This window comes from Macaca nemestrina, chromosome 10 (assembly GCF_043159975.1).
Source record: "Macaca nemestrina isolate mMacNem1 chromosome 10, mMacNem.hap1, whole genome shotgun sequence".
Lineage (NCBI taxonomy): Eukaryota > Metazoa > Chordata > Mammalia > Primates > Cercopithecidae > Macaca > Macaca nemestrina.
The window spans coordinates 78,993,550-79,021,391 of NC_092134.1; the positions used below are offsets into that span (position 1 = coordinate 78,993,550).

General features: G+C 52.4%; 1 protein-coding gene across 1 annotated transcript; it reads left to right on the forward strand.

The window, feature by feature from the left end:
* Positions 1–2,029: 2,029 nt before the first annotated feature.
* Positions 2,030–26,251, forward strand: LOC105474221 (integrin subunit alpha 5). The gene is made up of 30 exons (XM_011728714.2): positions 2,030–2,498; positions 9,516–9,646; positions 11,548–11,660; positions 11,792–11,912; positions 12,192–12,253; positions 12,345–12,390; positions 12,893–13,018; positions 13,252–13,296; positions 13,436–13,479; positions 15,530–15,586; positions 15,736–15,788; positions 16,077–16,285; positions 16,560–16,751; positions 16,979–17,024; positions 17,208–17,309; positions 17,489–17,544; positions 17,676–17,830; positions 18,131–18,268; positions 18,405–18,472; positions 19,125–19,275; positions 19,362–19,454; positions 19,600–19,679; positions 19,790–19,870; positions 19,977–20,082; positions 20,460–20,609; positions 21,502–21,585; positions 21,693–21,806; positions 22,747–22,848; positions 24,055–24,177; positions 25,159–26,251. The coding sequence occupies exons 1-30, from the start codon at positions 2,134–2,136 to the stop codon at positions 25,240–25,242; spliced, it is 3,297 nt and encodes a 1,098-aa protein (XP_011727016.1). The 5' UTR covers positions 2,030–2,133; the 3' UTR covers positions 25,243–26,251.
* Positions 26,252–27,842: the final 1,591 nt, after the last annotated feature.

Below are 27,842 nucleotides of genomic sequence, written 5' to 3' on the forward strand. Positions count from 1 at the left end.
GCAGAAAAAGCCAAGAGAGGAGGGATATTGGGGAGAGTAGAAAGGCCAGCCAAAGAATGACTAAGGGGCTCCCGGTGTAAACAGGAGCAGGGAATGGACAGGGAGGGGGCCTGTTTGAGTTGGCCAAGGCTGGGGGTGGAGTGGGGAGGAGGACTCGGGCAGGACGCTATGTCCCCTGTTCCCCCACCAAGGCTCCTGGGAGGAGCTGAGTCACGCACCTCCTTCCCTGCACCCCTCCCCACCCCCACCCCCAATCTCCCAAATCCTGGGAAAATCTAAAGAGTTTGCCTAGACTGAGAAAGGAGAGTGTTTGGTTCATACACATGTGCTTTGCTGGGCTAAAAAGCAATCAGGCCTCAGCCCTTCTCCTCCCAAAGGGGGTTCCCAGCCCATGGCTTGAGTAGCTTTCACCTAAAGGTTGCCTTTTTGGCAATGCTTGGCTTAAAGATCCTGACCCAGAGATTCCTTGGGTTCCTCACCTAAGAAAGGGTCAGGACTTGCAGATGTGAGGATGGGATACGGGCCAGCATTGCCCCACAGTCTGGCCAGCCAGCCTCTCCCTTGGGCTGCAGCTGGCTCTGGAGAGGGGCTTTTAAAAAAGCAGATGGGTGATTTGGGACAGGAAGTAGAGTAGCAGAGTGAGGGGGAGAGTCATGGCAGGAAAAACAACATTGACTCTGGGCACTCTTATTCTGAGCCTTTCAGCCCAGAGTGGGGCAGAGGACTGGGGAACAGAAGGGACAGGGTTGACTTCAGGAGTAATATTCTGGAAAGGGAGGAGTCCTGGAGGAAAGGGACTGAAAGGCCTCGTAGTCCCCCTCCCCCAGACTAAGATAAAGGCTAGAATCCTGAAAAGTGATCTCATCACACAGAGCCAGAGCTTGGGGAAGAGGTGGGAGGCAGGGGGTCACTGCCTTCCCTTACTAGAGTCCCTTCCTCTACTTCCACAGGGGATCTGGGAAGAATGGGGTCCTGGGTTTCAGCTGCTGGTGTTTTTTGGTTTTTGGTTTTTGGATTTTTTTTTTTTTTTTTTTTTTTTTTTTTGGAGATAGCCTTGCTCTGTCACCCAGGCTAGAGTGCAGTGGTGCAATCTTGGCTCACTGCAGCCTCTGCCTCCTGGGTTCAAGTAATTCTCCTGCTTCAGGTTCCCGAGTAACTGGGATTACAGGTGCGCACCACCACATCCGGCTAATTTTTGTATTTTTAGTGGAGATGGGTTTTGCCATTTTGGCCAGGCTGGTCTTGAACTCCTGGCCTCAGGTGATCTGCCCACCTGGGCATCCCAAAGTGCTGGGATTACAGGTGTGAGCCACCGTGCCTGGCCAGAGCTCCCAGTGTTTACAGCCGTTAGGAGCTGAAGGTTGGGTCCCTTTGCAAGACTTCCCACCGCTACCACCACTCCTCACAATTCTCCAGGTTTGTAGGAATCAGGTGAGTTTAATCAAGAAGGTACTGAGGGGCCAGCCACTCGCAGGGTTTTGGTTAACTGTCAGATCCAAGGAAGGGGCTCAGCAGAGGTTTACATACCGTAGGACCAAGAAGGGGACAAACTGGAGCAGAATCCTCCTGGTGAACGACCCCAGACTCCTGGGTTTTCAATACTAGCAGCTTGGAGGAGGAGGCAGCGGAACTTGAGGAGCCGGTGTAGGTCCTCTAGCAAGCTGACTGCGAACGCTGTATCTGTACCTGAACTCTTGTGTCCCAAATCCAGCTGGCTAGAACCCAGGCACCCGGTGGCCCCGGAAGGCAAGGGGGAATCCCAGTTGGCCGGATGCCAGAGGAGTCTCCTGTCGCTTTAGACCCCAAAGTCTCCTCCCTAAAGCACTGAGGGAGACCCCACACACATATACAGGCTTCCTCCACCCACCAGAAGTGATTCCTTTCCTCATTAGGAAATTCTCCGCTCCCTTTTCCGACTCGTTTTCCGAGCGTTTACGTTGTACATCTGGAAAGGAGTGGGGAGGAAGGAGGGGGAAGCAGAGAGGAGGGGGAAGAACCCAAACCCGCCCAATCTAACCCAGTCCAGACAACCGGCTTCCAGCTGGGGCTAAAGAAAGGGGGTTGGAGAGGTGCGCCTCCCCCCACGCCCCTTAGGGGTGGGGGACGCGGGCTCGGAGTTCCAGGGACCCAGGAATGCCCCCCCGCCAGCCCCCTCGGCAGGCGGGGGGAGGGCTCAGCCGGGAGTTTGGCAAACTCCTCCCCGCGTTGAGTCATTCGCCTCTGGGAGGTTTAGGAAGCGGCTCCGGGTCGGTGGCCCCAGGACAGGGAAGAGCGGGCGCTATGGGGAGCCGGACGCCAGAGTCCCCTCTCCACGCCGTGCAGCTGCGCTGGGGCCCCCGGCGCCGATCCCCGCTGCTGCCGCTGCTGCTGCTGCTGCTGCCGCCGCCACCCAGGGTCGGGGGCTTCAACTTTGACGCGGAGGCCCCAGCAGTGCTCTCGGGGCCCCCAGGCTCCTTCTTCGGATTCTCAGTGGAGTTTTACCGGCCGGGAACAGACGGGTGAGTGAGGAGGGCTGGCGACGGGATGGGGGTGGGGTAGCCGCCTGGAGACTGGGGGCGCGGCTGGGGTCTGGAGGGGACCAGAGTTTGAGTTTGAGGGTGGAGTTTGGAAGGACTAGAGCTGCAGTTGGGGGCCCGCGCTAAAGTTGGGGGCCCGCGCTGGAGTAGGGAGGGCACCGTGGCGGGTGAGGAGGGGCCCTGGCGTTTGCGATCAGTGGGGAGACATGTGTCGGGTGGGGAGAGGACACGGAGCTGGAGAAGTCTGGGCAGGGGTCTCCGGGCCAAGAGAGAGGAGAGCGCGTGAATGGAGAGCTGAGGGTCTCTGGCTGAAGTCTGTGGGCTGCTGGGACCTGAGGCGGGTGGGGGCGCAGAGGGGGTGCAGAGGCCGGGAAGGGTTTTTGAGGGGCTCCAGGAGACCTCGGGATCCGTAGGGGCCATTGTGCGGGGAGAGAACGGGTAGAAGCCGAATGAACTACGTATAGTAGGAGGAAAGTCAGAGACTGAGGGGTCGGAAGGTTAAATGGGGGCCAGCCTCATCCTCCCCTCCCCCCTCAACTCAGGCTGGGGAAGACCCGAGAGAGGAACGGCGGTTCCCTCTCCTTTCTCCTCTGTCTCCTACTCCTCCCTCCACCCCCATTCTCTGTTCAGGCGAGGGGATCCGAGAACTGGGGGCGAGTGCGGGGACCCTGGCAATGGGGGCGCTGGGGCTGGGGGCGAACTCAGCCAAGGGCGGGTGCTGGGATGTGTCGGGAGGGGTGTGTGCGCGCCTGAAGGGGGGTGGGCGGTTTCCCTCTTCCTCTAGCTCTTGGGAGGAAGAGAAAAGCTGGTTTCCTGTAGCTGGTCGGCTGGAGCTGTGCTGAGACCGGGACTTCTGGGGCTGGGGTCGGAAGCTGGGGAGACGCCGGCTCCGTGGGGCCAAGAACGTCAGAATGAAGGACTCAGGACCCTGGAAGTCTCAAAGGAGGATCCTTATTCCCAACTCAGCAGAGTGATAAGCAGACCCGGACCCCGAGTGCCTAGAAAATGGGGTGCTGACAGGCTTAGGAAACAGGAGTTAGAGTGGAAGCAACATTAGAACCAAGGGTGTCTGTTTAAATGTGGGATGGGGGAGATTGGGAAGCAAAAGAGGTAGGTGGTTGCTCCTGGGCTAGGCCACAGATGCCAGATTCCTGGTCCTCCACAATGACTGGTGTAATCCTTTTTCTTCTACATCTCTGAGCTGGGAGCTTCCTACTGCTCACCCCCACCCCACCCCCAAGATCTCAGAGTTTGCGGGGAATTCAGAAGTGACCTGTTTTTACACATGAGACAGTTAACTGATCTCTACTCAGTCCCTGTGGTTTTTGGAGCAAAGGGGTTAATCTAGCTAATACAATTGGGGAGAAAGGCAAATTCTCCTTTGTCTGGAGGACTTGGGGATGGGAGAAAAGAAAAATGATTAGGCCTGGGCAGTTGGTTCTGGGCTATTCAACGTCCCCACCCAACCCCCACCCTACCCCCCTGGCCTTTTGCCCAAACCCCATTGCATCACCCTGGCCTGGAGCCTCTGCCAGGCCTGGTCTCCCCCAGGTTCTCTCAAACTTCTTATCACAGCCCTAAAGGAGTAAAAAAGAGGGAGGGAGGAAGGAGATGAGGTCTCCTCCCGCAGATCAGAGCATCTAGTTGTCTGGCATTTAACCTTCTCTTTACTCCCCACCTCCCCTAAATTTCCCTTTAAAACACTCCTCTAAAACATCTGGACTTCACACATTCCTGGTCCCCTAGGTGTCTGTCTGGCCCCTGGCCTGATCCTATAGTCCCTAAAGTCCTCTTCTAAAACAGGACCCAGCTCTCATCCCTTCCCCTCCCCTTCTGCTCATCTCCCCTCCCAAGAGAACCCAGGTGTCCAGCTTGCACTCCTTCCCTCTCATTTCCTATTTACAATACCCTCTTAGAGTAGAACATTCTACCTTCCCAGTGACCTCCTCCCACCACAGCTAGGCCTTCACCCGCCTCCCCACAACACAAGACAAACATAGCCCCTCACCTACGGCCATTGCCAAAGAGGGACAGCCTCAGTGTTCTTGTTCTTCCTGCATCACCTCTCTTGGTGAACACCAAAACCGCATTAAAGGACAGGGTGAACACCAAAGCAGTTAGATAGCAGGAAAGGGCAAAGCTTTAAGTCAGACAGAGGTAGGTGTGAGTCCCCACTACTTACTAGTTTTTTGTGTGGTACCCTGGTACCTAGGGTGAGGTACTTAAGCTCTTGGAGGCTGGTCTTCCCGTGAAAATCAGACACCTAACTAATGGAGTTCTGAGGACTAAATGAGAAAACATATACAAAAGGAACCTGGTCTGCAGAGGGTGATCAATAGATGGGCAGCATGGTTTTTATGGGGTAGCTGTTTCTGTTTCTGGTTCTCTCCTTCCTGGCTACCGCCTAGTTCTTTAAGTTCTCCCCCATTTCTTACTTGCTTTGAGTATTTGCTTATACTGGTGATAGTAACAATAGTCTCTTATATTCCTTTAGCACTTTCATATCGATTTTTCCATTGGATTGTAACAAAAATCCTTGTGTTAAAGCCAAGGAAGCATTATTGCCCCATTTTTAGATATATAAAAACTGAGGCTAGCCAGGCACAGTGGCTCACGCCTGTAATGCCAGCACTTTGGGAGGCCAAAGCGGGCAGATCACCTGAGGTCAGGAGTTCGAGACCAGCCTGGCCAAACTGGTGAAACCCCGTCACTACTAAAAATAAAAAAATTAGCCAAGTGTGCTGGTCTGCACCTGTAATCCCAGCTACTCGGGAAGCTGAGGCAGGAGAATCGCTTGAACCTGGGAGGCCGAGATTTCAGTGAGCTGAGATCACACCACTGTACTCTGGGAGACAGAGCAAGACTCCATCCCAAAAAAACAGCAAACAAACTAACAAAAAATAAAAACAACTGAGGCTTCAGGAGTCATATAAATTTTGAACCAGAAGTTAGTTTAGGAAACGTTCAAGGGAAATCCATCATTTTATGCCAGAGAATCCAAAGCTTGAAGAGAGACAGTGACTTGGCCCAGGACACTTGAAAGCTTGAAAGGCAGGCCAGTTTCAGCTCAGCCCCTTGTTTCCTTCTGCAACTGCCACAAGTGGAGACAGCTGTTCTTCCCCAGCCAATCATACATATCCCTTGTGAATGCACTGGGGGACCCCAAACCAGGTGTCCTCCTCTGGCCTGGCCCATGCTGCTGTAGGACCTGTAGGAGCTGGGCACTGGTCCACTTACTGCTCTCCACCCCTGACCTTGTCAGTCCAACAGAGTCAAACAGTAACCCAGTATTGAACTGGGACTTGGTTAATCAAAAGCTGGGGAGACAGCAGATATGAGAGGAGGGAATAAGTTGGCCATGGGGCAGACCAGAATGCTGTCCTAGAAATCAGGATTCCTGATTTCTGCTTCATATTCTGGGAGGGATTCTGAGTGACCTAAGCACATTACTTAACTCCTCTGAGATAGTTTTCCCATCTACAGAATGAGAACATGGGACGAGGTGAGCAGCTTTGAACTTTTTCTTAAGGAGTGTCAGAACGAGGCCAGCCTGCCTTTATGCCATGTGGCCTGAGGCACCTACAGTAAAGTCTTAAAACCAGTGGATGCTCTCTACAGTGCCTTCTAGCTGTGGTAGTCTGTGTCTCTAAGGATCAACCCTTCCATTTCTGAGGCTTCAGAATAAATTATGGCAATTATTTCTTCTCTCAGACTCTATTTCAGAAGAGTGTACCTGCCAAACTGCATTTAGTAAGAAATAATGAATTCCTTTTCTCATTTTTTTTATTTTTATTTTTTATTTTTTTGAGACGGAGTTTCACTCTTGTTGCCCAGTCTGGGATATAATGGCGCGATCTCGGCTCACCGCAAACCCCACCTCCCAGGTTCAAGAGATTCTCCTGCCTCAGCCTCCTGAGTAGCTGGAATTACAGGCATGCGCCACCACGCCCGGCTAATTTTGTATTTTTAGTAGAGACAGGGTTTCGCCATGTTGGTCAAGCTGGTCTCAAACTCCTGACCTCAGGTGATCCGTCTGCTTGGCCTCCCAAAGTGCTGGGATTACAAGCGTGAGTCACTGCGCCCGGCTGTTGTTTTGTTTTGTTTTGTTTTGTTTTTGAGATGGAGTCTTGCTCTGTCCCCTGGCTGGAGTGCAGTGGCGCAATCTCTGCTCACTGCAAGCTCTGCCTCCTGGGTTCACGCATTCTCCTGCCTCAGCCTCCCGCGTAGCTGGGACTACAGGTGCCCACCACCATGCCTGGCTAATTTTTTTGTATTTTTAGTAGAGACGGAGTTTCACCATGTTAACCAGGATGGTCTCGATCTCCTGACCTTGTGATCCGCCCGTCTCAGCCTCCCAAAGTGCTGGGATTACAGGCGTGAGCCACCGCATCTGACGCTTTTCTCGTTTTTTATTAACCAAAAACATCTATAGCTGCCAATCAGAGTTTCTGACCAGCATAAGATATCCAGGTTCCCACATAAGTTGATATAATTCCAGCCAAAAGCAAATACACTTTTAATTAGCCTAGGCCACCTTATCTGGTAAATGCATGATTTCCGTTAGCCTTTCTGAAATCTTGAAAATAGCCCACGGACCCTTCATTGTTATCTTCTTAGACCCCTAAAAGCGCCCAACTGCTGCAGGATTTAGGAAGCAGGAACAAGATGTGGGAAAACAAAGACAAACTAGCTTGCATGCCATCCCTGGCGCCAGTCACCTCACTTGGCCTGTTGGCAGGGGAGGCACTATTTATTGGATTGACTTAAGGTTGCTGGGATGGAAGGGCCACTGACTCTCCAGGTATAAGCCATGGGTAGTGTGGCAGGAGGAAAGGAGGCCTGGGTCTGTGTCACTTGCCTGCATGCCAGGTATCTTGAACCATCACACAGCCGGAATGGATATGCCCCTGACTTGTCAGCTTTACAAGCTTTGTAAACTCTCTGTCTTGCAACCTGCTAAACTCCAGGCTACTTCCTCAGGCCACCCCAGAAGTGTCAGGCTCAGCTCCTCTCCAAGAGCAGTGGGTGTTGGAGAAATTGGGAACAGGAACAGGGTCCCTTGGCCTTAGCCCGGAGATCTAGGAAAACTTTGAGATAACCTCTTCTTCACCCAGAGGAAGAGGGAAAGGGTACTGCCCAAGTTCACAGTTAGTGCCTGAACCAGAACTCTTGGCTCCTGGTCCAGTGCTCCTTTCACTGCTTCCTGTACCTCTACTGTTCTGGTCTAGTTCAGGTTGGTGGCCCTTTCTGCTTTCTAGAGCCTGAAGGCAGCAACCAAGTTCTCTGGGGGCTGCCCCTGCTGAGAGAGGGGTCTACTCCTCTCACCTCACCCAGCCCTGGGGCGGCGCAGCCAGACCCCCCAGTTGGATGTCATGCCTGAGTGAGAAGGGTGGGGCCTGGCAGGGAGGTGGGGGTGTGGGAGACAAACGGAGAAGTGAGAGGTTGGAAACAGACAGGAAGCCACAGGCAGTAAACATTTCCTGTCCCCAGAGTAACGGAGACTGGCACCTCCCCTCCCCACCCCCTAACTTCAGGAGCTCTCCCTCTTCAGCCTACCCACCTCCTATTCCTCTGGACCCTGCCTTCTCTCCCCTCCATTCTCACCACTGGCCCTCACAGACCCCTCCTCTCTCCCCACTTCCGTCCCCTCAGAACTGTCCTCTCTGCTGCTTCCATCCCCTATACCTCCTGGGCCACTCCTCCCTGCCTCAGTATACCTGGTCTTCTTGGAAAATACCCCCAGCTCTTGTAACCTCTACCATATTCCCTCACTTTGGGCCTTCTTGCCTAGTGAGAAAGCTGAGGAAGGTATTCAAATATCAGGGAAGGGGTAGGTATTGGATGGGCTGAAAGCTGAAAGTGGACAGAAACCAATAGAGATGGAGAAATGTAAAATCTGAGATAGAGAGATAGGATCCAAACACCAAAACCAAGAGAGCAAGCAGTCATAGGGGCAGAGGGACAGAGAGATTGAGAAGCAGTGCCAAAGGCTGACACGGAGCAGAGCAGAGGCCAAGGCTGGCAGGGGCACTGGTCCAGAGGCTGGGTCGAGTTGCCCAGGCAGCCAGATACAACTCCTGGCGGGAGACCCTTAGGAGAAAGCCAAGAGAGCCAAGAGCTGTGTGGAGGTCTTGGAGGCAAGGGACCAAGGGATGAATGAGGCAGAGCTGACGGCAGGAGGACTGCCCAGCCCCTTAGCTATGACCACCCCATTACATAGGACCTCCAACAGAGGCAAACTTCTCGTCTCAGGGGGAACGGAGGCACTGTGTCCAGAACTAGGACCCCGGTAGAGAAGACTCTTAATTCAGTCAGCTGGGGGTGGTCTATGGGAAAGGGGTTCAAGGGCTGAGACAGAGACCCAGCCAGGAAGGGGAGGTCCACACCAGGACCGGGGTGAGGGCAGGCCCAGGCCCAGTGGAACAATCTGTTTTCACTGTCCTGCAGCTCCTCTCTCCACTCCTGCTGCCTAATTTCCAAGACTCACATTTTCCTCCTACACGCCCCAAGGCCGGGTGGCTGGGCAGCCGGATGCCTGGGTCTTGGCCCAGGGAGGGGATTTAGCTTGGGAGGAGAGTATATAGGCTAGATGAGAGACCCTGAGGCTCCACAGGACCTTGGGGTTCCAGAGGCTGCACATCTAATCTCAGAAGGTACACAGAGGAGAGGGAGAAGCCGGGGGTACAGGCTTTGGCCCCTCTTCCCCTTCTGGGAGTTGACTCTGGTTCCTCTTCTCTTTATGAACAGGGGAAGGTAGGAGAGGACAGAGAATGGCAGGAGGAGGAGAGGGTTGTGTTAGTGACAGCGGCACATGGGGACCGCCTGACTCCAGTCTGTGCCTCTGGCATCTGTGGCATCTTCTGAGATATAAATACAACCCAGGGGGCATCTACTCCACCCCCAGCCAGCCCCAGCCTAGAGGCCTGGGTCCTTCCTGCCTCCAGACACCGATGAAGAGCTAGGAGCCATCCTGAACTGCCTCTCTTTTCCCCTTCACAGGGTCAGTGTGCTAGTGGGAGCACCCAAGGCTAACACCAGCCAGCCAGGAGTGCTGCAGGGTGGTGCTGTCTACCTCTGTCCTTGGGGCGCCAGCCCCACACAGTGCACCCCCATTGAATTTGACAGCAAAGGTAGGCCAGTGAAATTCAGAGAGGGACTGTGGAGTGGGACCGCAGCCTGGGGGCAAGGCCTGGGTGGGGCCTGGGGTGAGGGGTGGAGCCTGCTGGAACCCCCGGCCACGTGACTGCTCAGCACCAGCTCTGGTGCTCCAACTGCTTACAGTGGATCCCCATGGCACTCACTGCACACTCCCGTCCAGCCCAGCCCAAGGAGGACGGGCATGATTCAGAAACATGTGGCTCTCATTTCCCCTGAATCACCCACAACTCTGGGAGGCCAGGGCCATAACACAGACAAAGACAGGGAAATGTTGCACAAACTATTCAGTTGCTTTAACGAAGTAGTGACTAAGTGACAGTGCATGACAGGCACTGTGCTGGTGCTGCAGGGATTGAAACATGACTAAGCCACTGCCCTCATGAGCTCAAGGTCTGAGTAGACACAGATGGATGGGAGGAAGACAGAGACTAATAGCTATCAGTTGCTCTGTGCCAGGCCCAGTTGTGAACACTTTACATGTATTAGTTCACTTAATCCTTTCAACAACTGTATAAGGTATTATTATCCCCATTTTCTAAGTGAGGAGACAGAGGTTAAGTAGCTTATCCAAGGTTATACAGCTAGCAAACATTGGAGTGAGGTTATGAACTAGGGCCATCTGTCTCCAGAAATAAAAACCGGAGAGGCTGGGCACAGTGGCACACATCTATAATCCCAGCACTTTGGGAGGCTGAGGCAGGAGGATCACTTGGTCCCAGGAGTTCAAGACCATCCTGGCCAACATAGTGAGACCCTGTCTCTACCAAAAACATTGGACGGGGCCGGGCGCAGTGGCTCATGCTTGTAATCCCAGCACTTTGGGAGGCTGACGCAGGTGGATCACTTGAGGCCAAGAGTTTGAGACCAGACTGGCCATCATGGCAAAACCCCATCTCTACTAAATATACAAAAACTAGCCAGTCATGGTGGCACTTGCCTGTAATCCCAGCTACTTGGGAAGCTGAGGCACAAGAATTACTTGAGCCCAGGAGGCAGAGGTTGCAGTAAGCTGAAATCACGTCACTGTACTCCAGCATGGTCTACAGAGAAAGACTCTGTCTCAAAAAAAAAAAAAATGAGCCAGGCATAGTGGTGAGCACTTGTAGTCCCAGCTACTTGGGAGGCTGAGGTGGGAGGATCACTTGAGTGGGGAGGCCAAGGCTGCAATGAGTGGTACTTGCCCCACTGCCCTGCAGCCTGAGTGACAGAGCAAGACCCTGTTTAAAAAATAAAAAATTTTAAAAACCTGGGCAACATGGCAAAACCCCATCTGTACAAAAAACACAAAAATTAGCTGGGCATAGTTTCCACCCACTTGGGGGGCTGAGGTGGGAGGATCACTTGCACCTGGGAGGTCAAGGTTGCAGTGAGCTGCAATCACGCCACTGCACTCCAGCCTGGGCAACACAGTGAGACCCTATCTCAAAAAAAAAGGAGGTGGAACAAGATGCTGTTAGAGACCGAGCCCAAGTACAGACAAAGAAGTTCAGCCAAAGGGTTACTCTCTTGGGAAATAGCCACTGTTCCCCACCACCCTCCTGCCCCTACTCCACAGCAGGCATCCTTATCTCAGTTGGGTGAGAAAGCAGGAACTATGGGGAGGCAACTCTAGAAAGCCAGGTTCTGTGTGCGTGTGCTTGTGTGTGTATGTGTGTGTGTGTATGTGTATGTGTGTAGTGGAGAGGTGAGTCAGGCTACACAAACAGGCTACACAAAGCAGAATTAAGCTCCTTACCAACTCCGCACTCCCAGTGAGTCATGACATCTCAGGGCTTGGAAGTGTTTGTTGGGTATCCCCAGGCTGAGGGTAGGGGCTGCCCTAGAGCTCAGCTGTCCATGGCTCAGCAAGACTCCCTCTTTTCACTCCCACAAGGCTCTCGGCTCCTGGAGTCCTCACTGTCCAGCTCAGAAGGAGAGGAGCCTGTGGAGTACAAGTCCTTGCAGTGGTTCGGGGCAACAGTTCGAGCCCATGGCTCCTCCATCTTGGTGAGCGGTCAGCAGGCTCAGTGGTGTGGTGGCCAGGGGATGGGCAGTGGTTGGATAACACCGGGCCTGGAGGGAAGGAGGAAGGGCCTTACTGGACTGAATCTGAGGCCCCTCCTCCTGGGCCTTCCCAGGCGTGCGCTCCACTGTACAGCTGGCGCACAGAGAAGGAGCCACTGAGCGACCCCGTGGGTACCTGCTACCTCTCCACAAATAACTTCACCCGAATTCTGGAGTATGCACCTTGCCGCTCAGGTAGGGGAAAGAGGGGGCCTGTGCCCCATGTCTGCCTTCTCATATACTTGGAGTGTCTCATATACTTAGGGCTGACTCGCGCCCCCCACCACATACCCCCATGAGATTCTAAGTTGCTTAAGATAAAGGTTAACCCAGTTAGTTAGCCTTTATGCTTACTGACTGGTCCAGGGAGGCCCTTTCTCTGGTTCGCTCTCCCACCCCCTTCCCTATGCCCTCTCTTCTTTCCTAGATGACCCTCTATGCAGGGCTCATTCTCACCACCTTCTCCCCTCACAGATTTCAGCTGGGCAGCAGGACAGGGTTACTGCCAAGGAGGCTTCAGTGCTGAGTTCACCAAGGTGAGAGTGTGGTCTGGGAGAGAAGGGGCCGTGGGTGGTGGACACGGGGGGATCGAGACCAGATGTTGGACTCCCCTCCTTTCACCCACAGACTGGCCGTGTGGTTTTAGGTGGACCAGGAAGCTATTTCTGGCAAGGTAAGTCCTCTCTCTGCCATTCTTTGTTTTTTTTTTGAGACGAAGTCTCACTCTGTCACCCAGGCTGGAGTGCAGTGGCACAACTGCTGCTGCCCAGGTTCAAGCGATTCTCCTGCCTCAGCCTCCCAAGTAGCTGGGATTACAGGCGCCTGCCACCACACCTGGCTAATTTTTGTAATTTTAGTAGAGATGGGGTTTCGCCGTCTTGGCCAGGCTGGTCTTAGACTCCTGATCCACCTGCCTTGGCCTCCCAAAGTGCTGGGATTGTAGGCGTGAGCCACCATGCCCAGCGTGTTTCTGCCATTCTTTAAGTCACCTGGCACATAGCCTCCCACCCTACTCCCAATTCTCCTCTTCCTTTCCTGAAACTTACATGCCACCACCCTCCCCATGCTTCCCTTTCTTGAACCAGACTTCTGGAATACTACCCAGTCAGCCCCCAGAGCCCCAAGCCCCCTCTGCCACCTCCCCACCATCTACTCCCTCTTCATCCTCGCTCCAGGCCAGATCCTGTCTGCCACTCAGGAGCAGATTGCAGAATCTTACTACCCCGAGTACCTGATCAACCTGGTTCAGGGGCAGCTGCAGACTCGCCAGGCCAGTTCCATCTATGATGACAGCTACCTAGGTGAGCAAGCAAGTGGGGAAGGGATGGCAGAGGGAGAACCTCAAGTGCTCCTGTCCCCACTCACCCCCTTGCCTCCCCTCTCCTACGCGGGCATCCCCAGCACCCCTGCCATACTTGCCATGTGCCTGCTGACTATGAAGGCCCAGCAGGGGTGGGGAAGGGATTGGGGGATAGGCCAGAGCAGAGGGGTCCCCAAAGCAGGAATCCTAATATCCACCCACTCTGTCCCCCAGGATACTCTGTGGCTGTAGGTGAATTCAGTGGTGATGACACAGAAGGTGAGTGTGTCCCCAGGCTGGGGCCAAGGGAGGGGGGTGGTTAGAGGCTCAGGGTCAGACAGCCTGTGAACTCGGCCACTTACCATTATCTACTTCCCTTTCCCCGACCTTAAGTCACAACTTTCTCTTCTCTCTGCAGACTTTGTTGCTGGTGTGCCCAAAGGGAACCTCACTTACGGCTATGTAAGACCCAGCCTGACCCCTCACTTCCTCTCCTCCCCTGCCTAATCACAAAGAACCATGCATGGCAGTTTGCAAGGGCTCAAAAAGGTGGATCAGAACACGGGCTCTGGAGGCAGACTGGCATTCAAGTTCTGGCACTTACTCTGGCAGAATCATTCTGCTCTTTATTCATACTCTGCTTCCTGCTGAACCTCTCTGAGCCTCCTTCTTCTCTGTATACTGGGATAACAATCGTTCTGACCTCACAAGGCTCTGGCAAGGATGAAATGAGAAAATGCATGTGAAAGTAGTCAGTGAATTGTTGGGCAATGTACAACTGGCAGATGTTATTATTAGACGAGGACAAGTGCTTTTAAAAAGATACAGATAAGAGTGCCAGCGGAGTTCATTCAATTAACAACATTTATTAAGGCAAGGTAAGAGATAAGAAGATGAATAAGGTATCATACCCCATCTTATAAGATGCTTCTAATCAAGTATGATAGATAAGACACTCATACAATTATGATCTAAAGTGGAGCAACTATTCATTCTCTACTCAGTGCATCAGGCGCTATCTATTCATGATTTCTATTCTTCACAACAAGCCTATGGGGTAGATATTATCATTTGTATTTTACATGTGAGAACACTGAAGTTCTAAGAGACCAAGTAAGTTCCTTAAGATCAACCAGTTAGTAAGTAGGTTTAAAATCAGGTCTCTCGGCCAGGCGCGGTGCCTCATGCCTATAATCCCAGCACTTTGGGAGGCCAAGGCGGGCGGATCACGAGGTCAGGAGATTGAGACCATCCTGGCTAACACGGTGAAACCCCGTCTCTACTAAAAAAAAAAAATATATACAAAAAATTAGCCAGGCGTGGTGGCGGGAGCCTGTAGTCCCAGCTACTGGGGAGGCTGAGGCAGGAGAACAGCATGAATCCGGGAGGCGGAGCTTGCAATGAACCGAGATCACGCCACTGCACTCCAGCCTGGGCGACAGAGCGAGACTCCATCTCAAAATTAAAAAAAAAAAAAAAAATCAGGTCTCTCTTAATCCAATATCAGCATTCTTTCTGCACTTTGCTAAACTTCAGAAAAGTGGATACAGTGACATAGCAGTTTAGGGGAAGGAATAATCTCCTTTCTAGGAAAAGGATGATAACAAGTTTGGGGAGTCAGGAAATAAAAATTTAAAATGTTTAAAAAGGAAGAGGACAGATCAGAGAAGGTTCTATGAAGGTTCAGCAGAGATGAGGCAGGAGGGCATCCTGTGCAGGAGCATGAACGAGGTGGAAGAAAAGGAAACAATTTCAGCCCAGCTTAGCAGACTCATGAGCTGATTGAGGATGAGTAGAATATGGAAAGGTTGAGCAAAAACAGATAGGTTAGGGCCACATTCTCCAGAGCTTTGGAGGACCAGCCAAGAAGTTGAGACTTTGGGCAGTGACTGCAGGGAGCCACTGGATTTCCAAGCCAGAGGTAGCCTCCTAAATCTGCTGGGAGAGCTGGAGGCAGGGACATTGTCAAGACATCTGTCTAGCAGTCCTGGGAAAGGGCTCATACCAGGATTCAAGAGGCCTGGTGGGGCCAGTCACTAAGGGAACATCGGGGAGTCATGGTGTTTGTGGTTCGGGGTACTGGAGGATGAGGATGACTTAGGTTTTGAACATGATGGGTTTGAGGCACCGGCACACATTCAGTCATAATTATTATTGAGTGCCTCCTACTCACCAAGCATGACTTTAGGCTCTGAGGAGAAAGCAAAGGACAAAATCAAGTTCCTGCCCCTATTGATCTTTCATTCTAGTGGGTAGAGAGGGACAAGGAACAGATAAATACAAATCTGTCAGTAGTTGGTGATTGATATGCAGAAAAATAGTGGAGCAGACATAGGGTGGAGCTACCTGGCATAGAGGTGGGAATATGAGGGCAAAGCTGATGAGGGAGCTAGGGACAGTGGTCTGCATCTCTAAGGGATACCTGCCCCTGAGTGTCCTGTAAACATCTGTTCTTTAACCATGGGATACTCTGGGATTCCAGGACCAAGGGGCCTATCTCTTCATCCCCCAGGTCACCATCCTTAATGGCTCAGACATCCGATCCCTCTACAACTTCTCAGGGGAACAGGTAAGGATACCCCTCAATCCCACCCCAGCTTGGCCCTCTGCCAATGAAGCCCCAGCCCTGACCTGTGTCAGCCCAACTTCCAGCCCTTCTTGATCCTGTGTATTGAACCTTCTAGTTCTGACCCAGCGCTGCCCCTTTGTCCTCCCCAGATGGCCTCCTACTTCGGCTATGCAGTGGCTGCCACAGACATCAATGGGGACGGGTGAGCAGTGGGAAATGAGCTCACTGTGATACCTCTCCCAGCTCCAGGAGGGAAGAGTGGGAATGGGACAGAAAATGCAAGGAGAATTTCTCCAGGGCTTTTTCTCTAGACTCTCACTTATACCTGCATTCCCCTTGCTCAGGGACAAGGAAAGCTGAGAGCTAATGATCAGAGACCTCAGGTCTTCTGACTCGATGGAATCCAGAGTGCCTGGGGTTTCTGGCACTAGGATTGGGGTGGGGTGGCAAGACAGGGTATCGAGATGCCTGGGTTTGCCCTTCCCCTCAGGCTGGATGACTTGCTGGTAGGGGCACCCCTGCTCATGGATCGGACCCCTGACGGGCGGCCTCAGGAGGTGGGCAGGGTCTACGTCTACCTGCAGCACCCAGCCGGCATAGAGCCCACGCCCACCCTTACCCTCACTGGCCATGATGAGTTTGGCCGATTTGGCAGCTCCTTGACCCCCCTGGGGGACCTGGACCAGGATGGCTACAATGGTGAGTACCATGGGCTCAGAGAGTGAAAGGGGAGGCAGGGGCCCAAGTCAGAAGGGATTTGGGGAGAGGGCGTCTGTCAGCTAAGATACCCAGACCTCCATGACTTCCCAAGGGGTTAAAACCCCACTGTCTGGGTCTTGGGATTTCAAGAGACTAGAATATAGGGACTGACAGATGGGAAAAAACTAGGATCCTAGGTCCTGGGGTCTGGGAGTAGAGATTTGGGCCCCTGGATTCCTGGCCTGCTGACTAGTGTGTGTTCTGTGTCTTCCAGATGTGGCCATTGGGGCTCCCTTTGGTGGGGAGACCCAGCAGGGAGTAGTGTTTGTATTCCCTGGGGGCCCAGGAGGGCTGGGCTCTAAGCCTTCCCAGATTCTGCAACCCCTGTGGGCAGCCAGCCACACCCCAGACTTCTTTGGCTCTGCCCTTCGAGGAGGCCGAGACCTGGATGGCAACGGATACCCTGGTGAGTTGTGCCTGAGGCCCCTTTTCACCTTAAAATTCACTGGTCACTGACCCCTACCCTCTCTTCTTCACCTTTCCTAAAGTTCCTGGGTGCAGTTCTAGCTAATTCCAACAGAGGGCGCTGTCTTCTCACTTCAGCCTCCCTGAGCGTTGAAACCAGGAGGGGTTAGGAAGAAAGGATCCTGATTTGGGGCTTGCTGTAAGACGTGATTTCTTGACTTCTTACAGATCTGATTGTGGGGTCCTTTGGTGTGGACAAGGCTGTGGTATACAGGTATGAACTCCAAGGGGAGTTGAGGGGACAACGTAGGGGAACTGGAACTGGAAATTTCTCAACAGAGCTGAGGTTGGGAAAATCAATGCAGAGGACACACACTCTGGGGCTTGGGCATCAGTTTCCTGTGTCCAGGTTACAGAGGAGTCCTAATTCTATTGACCCCACATCCACTCTTGGCAGGGGCCGCCCCATCGTGTCTGCCAGTGCCTCCCTCACCATCTTCCCTGCCATGTTCAACCCAGAGGAGCGCAGCTGCAGCTTAGAGGGGAACCCTGTGGCCTGGTGAGCTGGCGCCCAGGGAATTGCAGAGACCTGAGCCTGGGATTGGGCAGGGGCACCAAGTCTGCCTTCAGAAGGGGAAAAATGGGGGTGTCCTAGTCTGGGTCTGGCTGGGAGATAGGTAGAGGATAGGATGTCTGTTCCAGTTGGATTCACCAGCTTTCTTCTTGGTCTTTCTCCAGCATCAACCTTAGCTTCTGCCTCAATGCTTCTGGAAAACATGTTGCTGACTCCATTGGTGAGGGAGACTGCCTGGATCTCTCAGGCCCTAGGACAGGGAACGAAGGGACTGGGTACCTGGGGACATTTCTTCTCTCTGAAAAGATGAGGAGAGACAAGCAGTTTCCCCTTATATGTCCCTGGCTGCAGGCTTCACAGTGGAACTTCAGCTGGACTGGCAGAAGCAGAAGGGAGGGGTACGGCGGGCACTGTTCCTGGCCTCCAGGCAGGCAACCCTGACCCAGACCCTGCTCATCCAGAATGGGGCTCGAGAGGATTGCAGAGAGATGAAGATCTACCTCAGGGTATAGCCCAGAGGGCAGGGTGTGGACTGGCCAGGGAGGGTGGCCACATAGAACTGAGGGCACCTCCTGAAGGGAAAAAGATTGGGGGATTCCAGTGAAGGGTTTGGGACTCTTGTGGGGACTGAGAAAGGGAGACTTTCTGTCAGAGGAGCTGGGAAGCAGGCTGCCAGCGCCTCTGAAACAATAAGAATGGTCAGAATTGGGCCCTAAGCAGACAAAGGGATATGAGAGAGGCTGAGGAGCAGGACCACCAAGTCTCCAGAGTCCCCTGACTCTGTGAACTCTCTCCTCCGTCCCCAGAATGAGTCAGAATTTCGAGACAAACTCTCCCCAATTCACATCGCTCTCGACTTCTCCTTGGACCCCCAAGCCCCAGTGGACAGCCACGGCCTCAGGCCAGCCCTGCATTACCAGAGCAAGAGCCGGATAGAGGACAAGGTGAGGACAGGGCAGGGAGAAGGGACCTGGGAGGACAGAGGCCTGGGTACTGTGGGGGCAGGGCCCCGGAAAGAAAAGAGCCCATAGCCCAGGAATGGGTCTAAACTTCCCCTCTCAAGGCTGCCCTGCTCCCCAGGCTCAGATCTTGCTGGACTGTGGAGAAGACAACATCTGCGTGCCTGGCCTGCAGCTGGAAGTGTTCGGGTAAGCGGCGCGACTAGCTAGGGAGTGCGGGCGCACCTGGCACCTGAGAGAGTCAGCCAGGGACACACTAGCTGTGTCGCCTTGGGAAGCTGCTCAGCTGCTCTGAGCTTTAACTCTTTTGTCTGTATAGTGGGAATAGTAGCATTTATTTCTCAGAGTTTTTAGAAAGATTAAATGAAATAATCTACATAAAAAATCTAGCCTAGTGCCTGCCATAGAGTTAGAACTCAGTAAACAGTATCTATTATTACTGTATTATTACTCTTTTTTTTTTTTTTTGAGACGGAGTCATGCCCTTGCCACCCAGGTTGGAGTGCAGTGGCACAATCTCGGCTCACTGCAACCTCCACCTCCCAGGTTCAAGCAATTCTCTGCCTCAGCGTCCCAAGTAACTGGGATTACAGGTGCCCACCACCATGCCCGGCTAATTTTTTTATTATTATTATTTTTAGTAGAGACGGGGTTTCACCATCTTGGCCAAACTTGTCTTGAACTCCTGACCTCGTGATCCACCCGCCTCAGCCTCCCAAAGTGCTGGGATTACAGGCGTGAGCCACTATGCCCGGCCTCGTATTATTACTCTTATAATTGTCCTTTGTCCTAGTTTGAGGATTAATTCCCCAGTTTCCCTTACCCTCTGTGTCCCTTCCAGGGAGCAGAACCATGTGTACCTGGGTGACAAGAATGCCCTAAACCTCACTTTCCATGCCCAGAATGTGGGTGAGGGTGGCGCCTATGAGGCTGAGCTTCGGGTCACCGCCCCTCCAGAGGCTGAGTACTCAGGACTCGTCAGACATCCAGGGGTGAGATGAGATTCTCCAGTGGGAGTTGGGAGGATACCTCTCCAGAGAGGACACCAAAACCTGACCAGTGCCCACCCCACCTCCAGAACTTCTCCAGCCTGAGCTGTGACTACTTTGCCGTGAACCAGAGCCGCCTGCTGGTGTGTGACCTGGGCAACCCCATGAAGGCAGGAGCCAGTGTAAGTCTGGGATGAAGGAGGATGGGACAGAGGGAGAGCAGACCTGAGGGCGGTAACCAGCCAGCCGAGAGTACCGCTGTGAGATAGGGAGGGAGAGTGAAATACACAGTCCAACTGCCCTCTTTTCCTCTTGTTCTGTCCCCAGCTGTGGGGTGGCCTTCGGTTTACAGTCCCTCATCTCCGGGACACTAAGAAAACCATCCAGTTTGACTTCCAGATCCTCAGGTAGGGAGTGAGTGTGTCTAGGCTGGGGCTGAGCTGGGGACAGAAGGGAGGGCTGGGCACAGTTCTCACTGGCTGCACTCTAGCACCTCAGTCTTGCCTCCATCCCACAGCAAGAATCTCAACAACTCGCAAAGTGACGTGGTTTCCTTCCGGCTCTCCGTGGAGGCTCAGGCCCAGGTCACCCTGAACGGGTCAGTGCCAGGCAGAATGGGGTCTTTCTGAGAGGGGAGACAGACTTCTAGGGAATGATGCATATGGGTTTCTTTCCACCCTCCCCTAAACCACCCTCCTCCTTAGTGTCTCCAAGCCTGAGGCAGTGCTATTCCCAGTAAGCGACTGGCATCCCCGAGACCAGCCTCAGAAGGAGGAGGACGTGGGACCTGCTGTGCACCATGTCTATGAGGTAAGGAGGGAAAGGGGCAGGGCCAGAATGAATGAAGGGAAAGGAGAGGTAGTATGAGTGACAGATGGCTGAGACCCACGTGAGGTACTGAGAGAAAGAGAGGAGGGAGGGGTAAGTGATATGTAAAGGCATGAGGCAGAGTCCTGTGAGAAACAGCCAGAAGACAAACAGGCCAGTTGAGTGGCTTGGAAAGAAAGATGGAGCCCCCTCCAAAAGTGTTGGCTAGAGAGGATTTCACCTCTGCCCATTGCTTCCCTGCTTCATCTCTGAGATAGGAGCCCGACAGCAAGGTATAGTGGAGCCACGGTGATCCAGGGTCTCAAGGGGGCAGAAGCATTCCCTTCCTTCTCATGATGATTGTGCTCTTCCCTCCTCAGCTCATCAACCAAGGCCCCAGCTCCATCAGCCAGGGCGTGCTGGAGCTCAGCTGTCCCCAGGCTCTGGAAGGTCAGCAGCTCCTATATGTGACCAGAGTTACGGGACTCAACTGCACCACCAATCACCCCATTAACCCAAAAGGCCTGGAGGTAAGGGCCTGAACACTGGCATGGGGAAGAGGAGCAGGTTCAAAGGACCTGGGGATTGGGGAAGGTTGCTGGGGGCCTGCAAGAGGCAATGAGGATGTGCCTATAGCTAGGGCTGAGGGTCACAAGGCCCAGAGGTACCTCAAAAGCCTCTGGAGGAAAAAGGACTTTCATCCACTGTGTTTCTTTCTGCCTGAACTATCCCTTCTTTGTTTCCTGGCATACCCCTAGGGCCCAGTTATGTGCCACCTCCTCTAGGAAGCCTTCTTCAAACCTTTTCCTCTGGGCCCCAATGCCTGTTTTATAGTTCATTTACTCGTTAACATTTAATTAAATAAGTGCCTGTACTGAACACTGTTAGGCCCAGGAAATATTGTACCAAACAAAACTGACAAGGTCTCCACGTTCATGGAACTTACATTCTAGTGAAGGGTGATATACATAGAAAATAGAAAGAGAAGGAGAAAAATTAACAGGGATTGAAAAGTGATGAAGTGAAGTGTTAATAAGCTGTGGGGATACGATTTAAACTGAATCACCGGAAAACCTCTTGACGTCACAGTTGAACTGAGGCCTGAAAGATAAGGTTGAACCTATCTGTAAGACTCAGGGATGAGCATTCCAAACCGAGGGAACAGCCAGTGCAAAAACAGGAACATGGACCTAATTATTTATTTAAGCATCTCCTCTAGCGTGAACTCTAAGAACCAAGTTTTCTTCATTTCCATATTTTAACCCCGAGCTCGGTGCCTTGCACATAGGAGGCGAAGAGTTGGATGATCAATAAAGAGATAGATGAAAGAATAGGTTGAAGCTGCTCTGGAATCCAGGTGCCGGCTGACTCAGAAGCTGTAATGAGATGGCAAAGGGGCCCAATACTCTCTTTCTCTTATAGTTGGATCCCGAGGGTTCCCTGCACCACCGGCAAAAACGGGAAGCTCCAAGCCGCAGCTCTGCTTCCTCTGGACCTCAGATCCTGGTAAGTCAGACAGGGAATGAGGTGTGGAGGAAAGCGTTGAGTACTTGTTTGGGTTCTCACAGCCATCACAAGGGCAGAACACCAGGTTTAAGCTTCTTTCTTCCTAGAAATGCCCGGAGGCTGAGTGTTTGAGGCTGCGCTGTGAGCTCGGGCCCCTGCACCAACAAGAGAGCCAAAGTCTGCAGCTGCATTTCCGAGTCTGGGCCAAGACTTTCTTGCAGGTGAGGGAGCCTTACCTCTGACCTCTGAGGAGCCCTGACCCCTGACCTTTGGGCCTGCTTAGACTGACCCACCCCTTTCTCCACTACAGTAGCCACCCCTCCTTTGGTGAATGGGATCCAGCACTCCAGCTCCCTTGCCCTTGTCTAGACCAGGCTGTATGTCCTTGGCGCCACCTAGTGACCACAGTGGGAGCAGCAGCTTCCCTTTCCCGGCCCATTCAGAGGGGGGAGGGCTGGAGGGAGACCAGTGTGCAAAGAATGATAGAAAAACAGTGAGATGGAAGATGAATCCATAGTGGAGAGGTAAGCACATGTAGGAATAGTAAAGAGCAGTCACTTCTTGAGCACACACTGCAGGCCAGGCACTGTCCTGGTGTCAAAGCACATTAATAATTCAAAAAAAAAAGTTTTTATTGAACATGTAGTCATCTAATTATATATTATCGTTACAATTATTCAGTTACACATTTGTCATCCCATATAAGGAACATCAAGAGAGGCTCAGGGGCCAGGCACAGTGGCTCACACCAGTAATCCCAGCACTTTGGGAGGCCGAGGTTGGCAGATCACTTGAGCCCAGAAGTTTGAGACCAGCCTGGGCAACATGGCAAAACTCCACGTCTACAAAAACAAAACAAAACAAAAATTAGGTGGGCACGATGGCACATGCCTGTAGTCCCAGCTACTTGGGAGGCTGAGGCAGGAGGATTGCTTGAGCCCAGGAGGTGGAAGTTGCAATGGCCTAAGACCACACTACTGCACTCCAGCCTGGGCGACAGTGTAAGACTTTGTCTCAAAAAAAAAAAAGAGAGAGAGAGAGAGACTCAGGAAGAATGAGTCCAAAATAGGGAAAGATCACAACCCCAGCCAGACCATGGGGAACCCTATGTCCTCTGGATCCCAAGAGAGGATGTGCTGACCAACTTTCTCCCACCCACAGCGGGAGCACCAGCCATTTAGCCTGCAGTGTGAGGCTGTGTACAAAGCCCTGAAGATGCCCTACCGAATCCTGCCTCGGCAGCTGCCCCAAAAGGAGCGTCAGGTGAGTCTAGGGCCAGAGGACTGGACGAGGGAATACAGGGCTCAGAGTGCTGGAACTAGGGCTGGGACATGGGTGAGGGCTGGCCTTGGTATTATTAACAACTGTTGAGAATCTAATATGCGCCAAGCACTGTGCAGATGCCAGAGACAGCGTGGTAAGCAAGACCAACATGGTATCTTTGCTCCTGGAGTTCACAGTCTCGTGGAACAACACAGTGTTCCAAGTGTGGTGATATTTATGAAAACACATAATAGGAACACCTGAACCCAGTCTAACTGGATCAGGGAAGGCTTCCTGGAAGAAGTGATGTTCAAGCTGAGACCTGAAGAATAAATAGGAACTAACCAGGCTAGTCATTCAGGAAAGGGATATCCTGGGGAGGTGAATAACAGATATGAGGCCGAGCGCAGGGGCTCACAACTGTAATCCCAGCACTTTGGAAGGCCAAGGCAAGCGGATTTCTTGAGCTCAGAAGTTTAAGACCAACCTGGGCAACACAGTGAGACCCTATCTCTACAAAAAAAATACAAAAATTAGCCAGATGTGGTGTTGCACATCTGTGGTCCCAGCTACTCGGGAGGCTGAGGCAGGAGGATCGCTTGAGACCAGGAGGCAGAGGTTGTAGTGAACCGAGATTGCACCACTGCCCTCCAGCCTGGGTGACAGAGTGAGACCCTGTCAAAGAAAGAAATGGATATGATATGAAAGCCCGAAAGTAAGAGACAATATTGCACATTTTAGGAACTTAAATTTTTTTTTTTTTTTTTTTTTTTTTTTTTGAGACGGAGTCTCGCTCTGGCACCCAGGCTGGAGTGCAGTGGCCGGATCTCAGCTCACTGCAAGCTCCGCCTCCCGGGTTCACGCCATTCTCCTGCCTCAGCCTCCGGAGTAGCTGGGACTACAGGCGCCCGCCACCTCGCCCGGCTAGTTTTTTGTATTTTTTTAGTAGAGACGGGGTTTCACCATGTTAGCTAGGATGGTCTTGATCTTGTGACCTCGTGATCCGCCCGTCTCGGCCTCCCAAAGTGCTGGGATTATAGGCTTGAGCCACCGCGCCCGGCCGGAACTTAAATTTTTAAGCTCAGAATGCTGTTAGTTCAAAATAAGAGGTGGGAAGTGGGTCTAGATCCAATGACAAGTGGAGGCCAAGTATAGGGTGGAAAGAACTTCTGAGCTTTCATTGACTTAACCCAACTTGCTCCCCAGGTGGCCACAGCTGTGCAATGGACCAAGGCAGAAGGCAGCTATGGCGTCCCACTGTGGATCATCATCCTAGCCATCCTTTTTGGCCTCCTGCTCCTAGGTCTACTCATCTACATCCTCTACAAGGTCAGCCACATCCTGCTTGTGACTTGGCTACCCTCTCATCAGGCTCTGCCCTTAACCTGGCACAGTCCCAAGTATCTACCTCTAGACCAGTTCACCAGCCATGTGCCCCCACCTCTGTCCTGGCTACATGCATCCCATCCTAACCCTTCCTATAGGATCCCTCCCTACATTCTATAGCCCCTAGCTTAGAAAGGGTCCTCTTGACTCAAGACGGTAAGTTTGCCTATACTTGCAAAATCAGTGGAACCCACAGATTACAAATACATGGCATTTGTGCTGTCAGTTTCTCCAAAAATCCATGGCAGTCATCACTAACCTAGAAATGGCTACTGATCATCTCCTAGAAGTGGCTTCAGAATCTCTCTCAAGAGGTAGCCATGGCCAAGTGTGTGGCTCACCCCTGTAATCCCAACATTTTGGGAGGCCAGGGTGGGAAGACAGCTTGAGCCCGGGAATTCAAGACCAGCCTGGGTAGCACACTAGGACCTTGTCTCTACAAAAAACCACAAAGATTAGCCAGGTTTGATGGTGCGTGCCTATGGTCCCAGCTGCTCTGGAGGCTGAGGTGGGAGGATCGCTTGAGCGCAGGAGTTGGAGGCTACAGTGAGCCATGATCATGCCACTGCACTCCAGGCTAGTCAACAGAGTGAGACCCTGTCTCAAAAACCAACAAACAAAAGCAGCCACTACTAAGCAATCAGACTGGCCGCTTGAGTTCAAACCTATCTGCCATTTCTGGCTTAACTGGGGAATTTTAAAGACACTGGTAAAAGATACCCACCATACAAAACCACCCCCAAGTTTAGTCCTCCTGGGTCCATTGCACAACTTGGAGGGGTAGTCCTAGCCTGAATTCAGAGGCCACTTTGCAGGATGTAGAGGCTGGAGGCACTAGAGTCCTCCTTATTACTTCTTGGGATAAGAGCTGTGGAGAAAAGGCAACCATAGTACCTAAACTCTCCCTCTTTTCCCCTTTATCAGCTCGGATTCTTCAAACGCTCCCTCCCATATGGCACCGCCATGGAAAAAGCTCAGCTCAAGCCTCCAGCCACCTCTGATGCCTGAGTCCTCCCAATTTCAGACTCCCAATCCTGAAGAACCAGTCTCCCCACCCTCATTCTACTGAAAGGGAGGGGTCTGGGTACTTCCTGAAGGTGCTGAGGGCCAGGGAGAAGCTCCTCTCCCCAGCCCAGAGACATACTTGAAGGGCCAGAGCCAGGCGGGTGAGGAGCTGGGGATCCCTCCCCCCCACGCACTGTGAAGGACCCTTGTTTACACATACCCTCTTCATGGATGGGGGAACTCAGATCCAGGGACAGAGGCCCCAGCCTCCCTGAAGCCTTTGCATTTTGGAGAGTTTCCTGAAACAACTTGGAAAGATGACTAGGAAATCCATTCACAGTTCTTTGGGCCAGACATGCCACAAGGACTTCCTGTCCAGCTCCAACCTGCAAAGATCTGTCCACAGCCTTGCCAGAGATCCAAAAGAAGGCCCCAGCTAAGAACTTGGAACTTGGGGAGTAAGACCTGGCAGCTCTGGACAGCCCCACCCTGGTGGGCCAAGAAGGAACACTAACTATGGATGGTGCCCCAGGACCAGCTCAGGACAGATGCCACAAGGATAGATGCTGCCCAGAGCCCAGCTCGAAGGGGAATCAGAACTCAAATGGGGCCACATCCAGCCTGGGGTCTAGAGTTGATCTGGAACCCAGACTCAGACATTGGCACCTAATCCAGGCAGATCTGGGACTATATTTGGGCCTGCTCCAGACCTGATCCTGGAGGCCCAGTTCACCCTGCTTTAGGAGAAGCCAGGAATTTCCCAGGACCCCGAAGGGGCCATAATGGCAACAGATCTGGAACCTCAGCCTGGCCAGACACAGGCCCTCCCTGTTCCCCAGAGAAAGGGGAGCCCACTGTCCTGGACCTGCAGAATTTGGGTTCTGCCTGCCAGCTGCACTGATGCTGCCCCTCCTCTCTCTGCCCAACCCTTCCCTCACCTTGGCACCAGACACCCAGGACTTATTTAAACTCTGTTGCAAGTGCAATAAATCTGACCCAGTGCCCCCACTGACCAGAACTAGAATCTGTGATCTGACCCAGTGCCCCCACTGACCAGAACTAGAATCTGTGATCTCATACCTCACTCTTTCCAAACCCATCCTGGAACCAAGCGGCTTGGTGGAAAGCAGATGCCTATTTCTCTCATGGCTTCTTTCCACTCGGGGCCAGAAGTACGACCCCCTAGACACTGTGAAACTAGTTCTGGATTCCCTTCTTAGGTGAAAGACGTGATGGAAGGAGAGAAAGCAGGGCTTGACTCCTCTCCCCCTCCCTCATCCCCCATCAGATCTGGTCCCCAACACTCCCAAGGGAGAAGTGAAAGGAATCTCTTCTCTTTGGGTTTCAGGATTAGAGAAGAAAGCAAAGGGGGAGGTCCAAGGTGGAGGTGGGGAAGGATGGTTCAGAAAATTTCCCAGGCTTCCCTAAATCAGAATAATGAAATGAGAGGAAAAAGCCATAGAACTAAATTAGAAGAAAGCCCAGTTAGGTTTTTGTATTGCTTTGTTTTCATTGCTACTGTGTGCTGGTAGGGGGTGTTAGTTTGCATACATTTAATTTCTCACAGGGTTCTGTGAGGTTGGTACTATTAATCCCATTTACACAAAGGGAAACTGAGGCCCAGAGAGGTTACATAACTTGTGCAAAGTCACACAGTGAGTGGCAGAACAGAGTGAAACTCAGCCTTATCTGACTGGGAAAGTCCGAATTCTTAACCAACATGCCACAGGGTTCAGATCTTTGAAGATAAATCATGCAAAGTGAGGGATCCTCAGGGTCCTCTTTTCTCCTCAAGGCCTGTCACAACATGCAGCAAGAGGGAGAGCCATTGGGGTTGTTGGAGACAAAGATGTCCCTGTCAGGATAGACTAAAATTCAGCCACCAGAGGGCAGCATAGCCACAAATTTATGGGAAATTTGGGAAGGTAGGGTATGCGGTCCACCTCACCCTCTTCCCCCATCACCAGGACTATTCTCATTAACTCAGGCTCCTGCCTAGCAGGGCCTGCATAAAATATCCCTCCTGGGAGACCAAGCCTGGACCACGCTCCAGTCTGTGACTTCTTAGAATGCTCCGAGTCAGGAATGTCTTCACAGAACCCATAAACGAAAAGGAGCTGATGGGGTAGAAGAGGCAGCATGAGACAAAGAACCCCCTAGCATTTCTAAGAATGGCAGCCATGGCATAACAAGGCACCAGAAATTCTAGAGGGAGGAAATCGCATACTGGATACATTAAGAGGAGTCCCCCTCTTGGGAGAGAGCTGGGGGTAGAAGCAGCCAAACTTCAGGCGCCAGACCTAAAATGTCTTCCACTGTTGTGAGGAGGAAATAAGGAAGGGAAGTGGGCTGTGGAAACTGGGCTGGTGTCATGGGTGTGTCACTGTGTAGGGCCTGTACTTTTGAGACAGTGACAAGTTCTTACCCGGGATGCACAATACAAGGAAGAAATTCCTTGAGCTCAGAAATGCCACAGACGTAATCTAGTATGAGCCTCTCTTTCCCTGAGCTGTAATTCTCAGACTCCTGGTCTAAGTTTCTTCTCCCAAATCTCCCAACCCTCCGAAGGAAGTGTGACTCCCACCTTGAGACTTAAGTGTAGG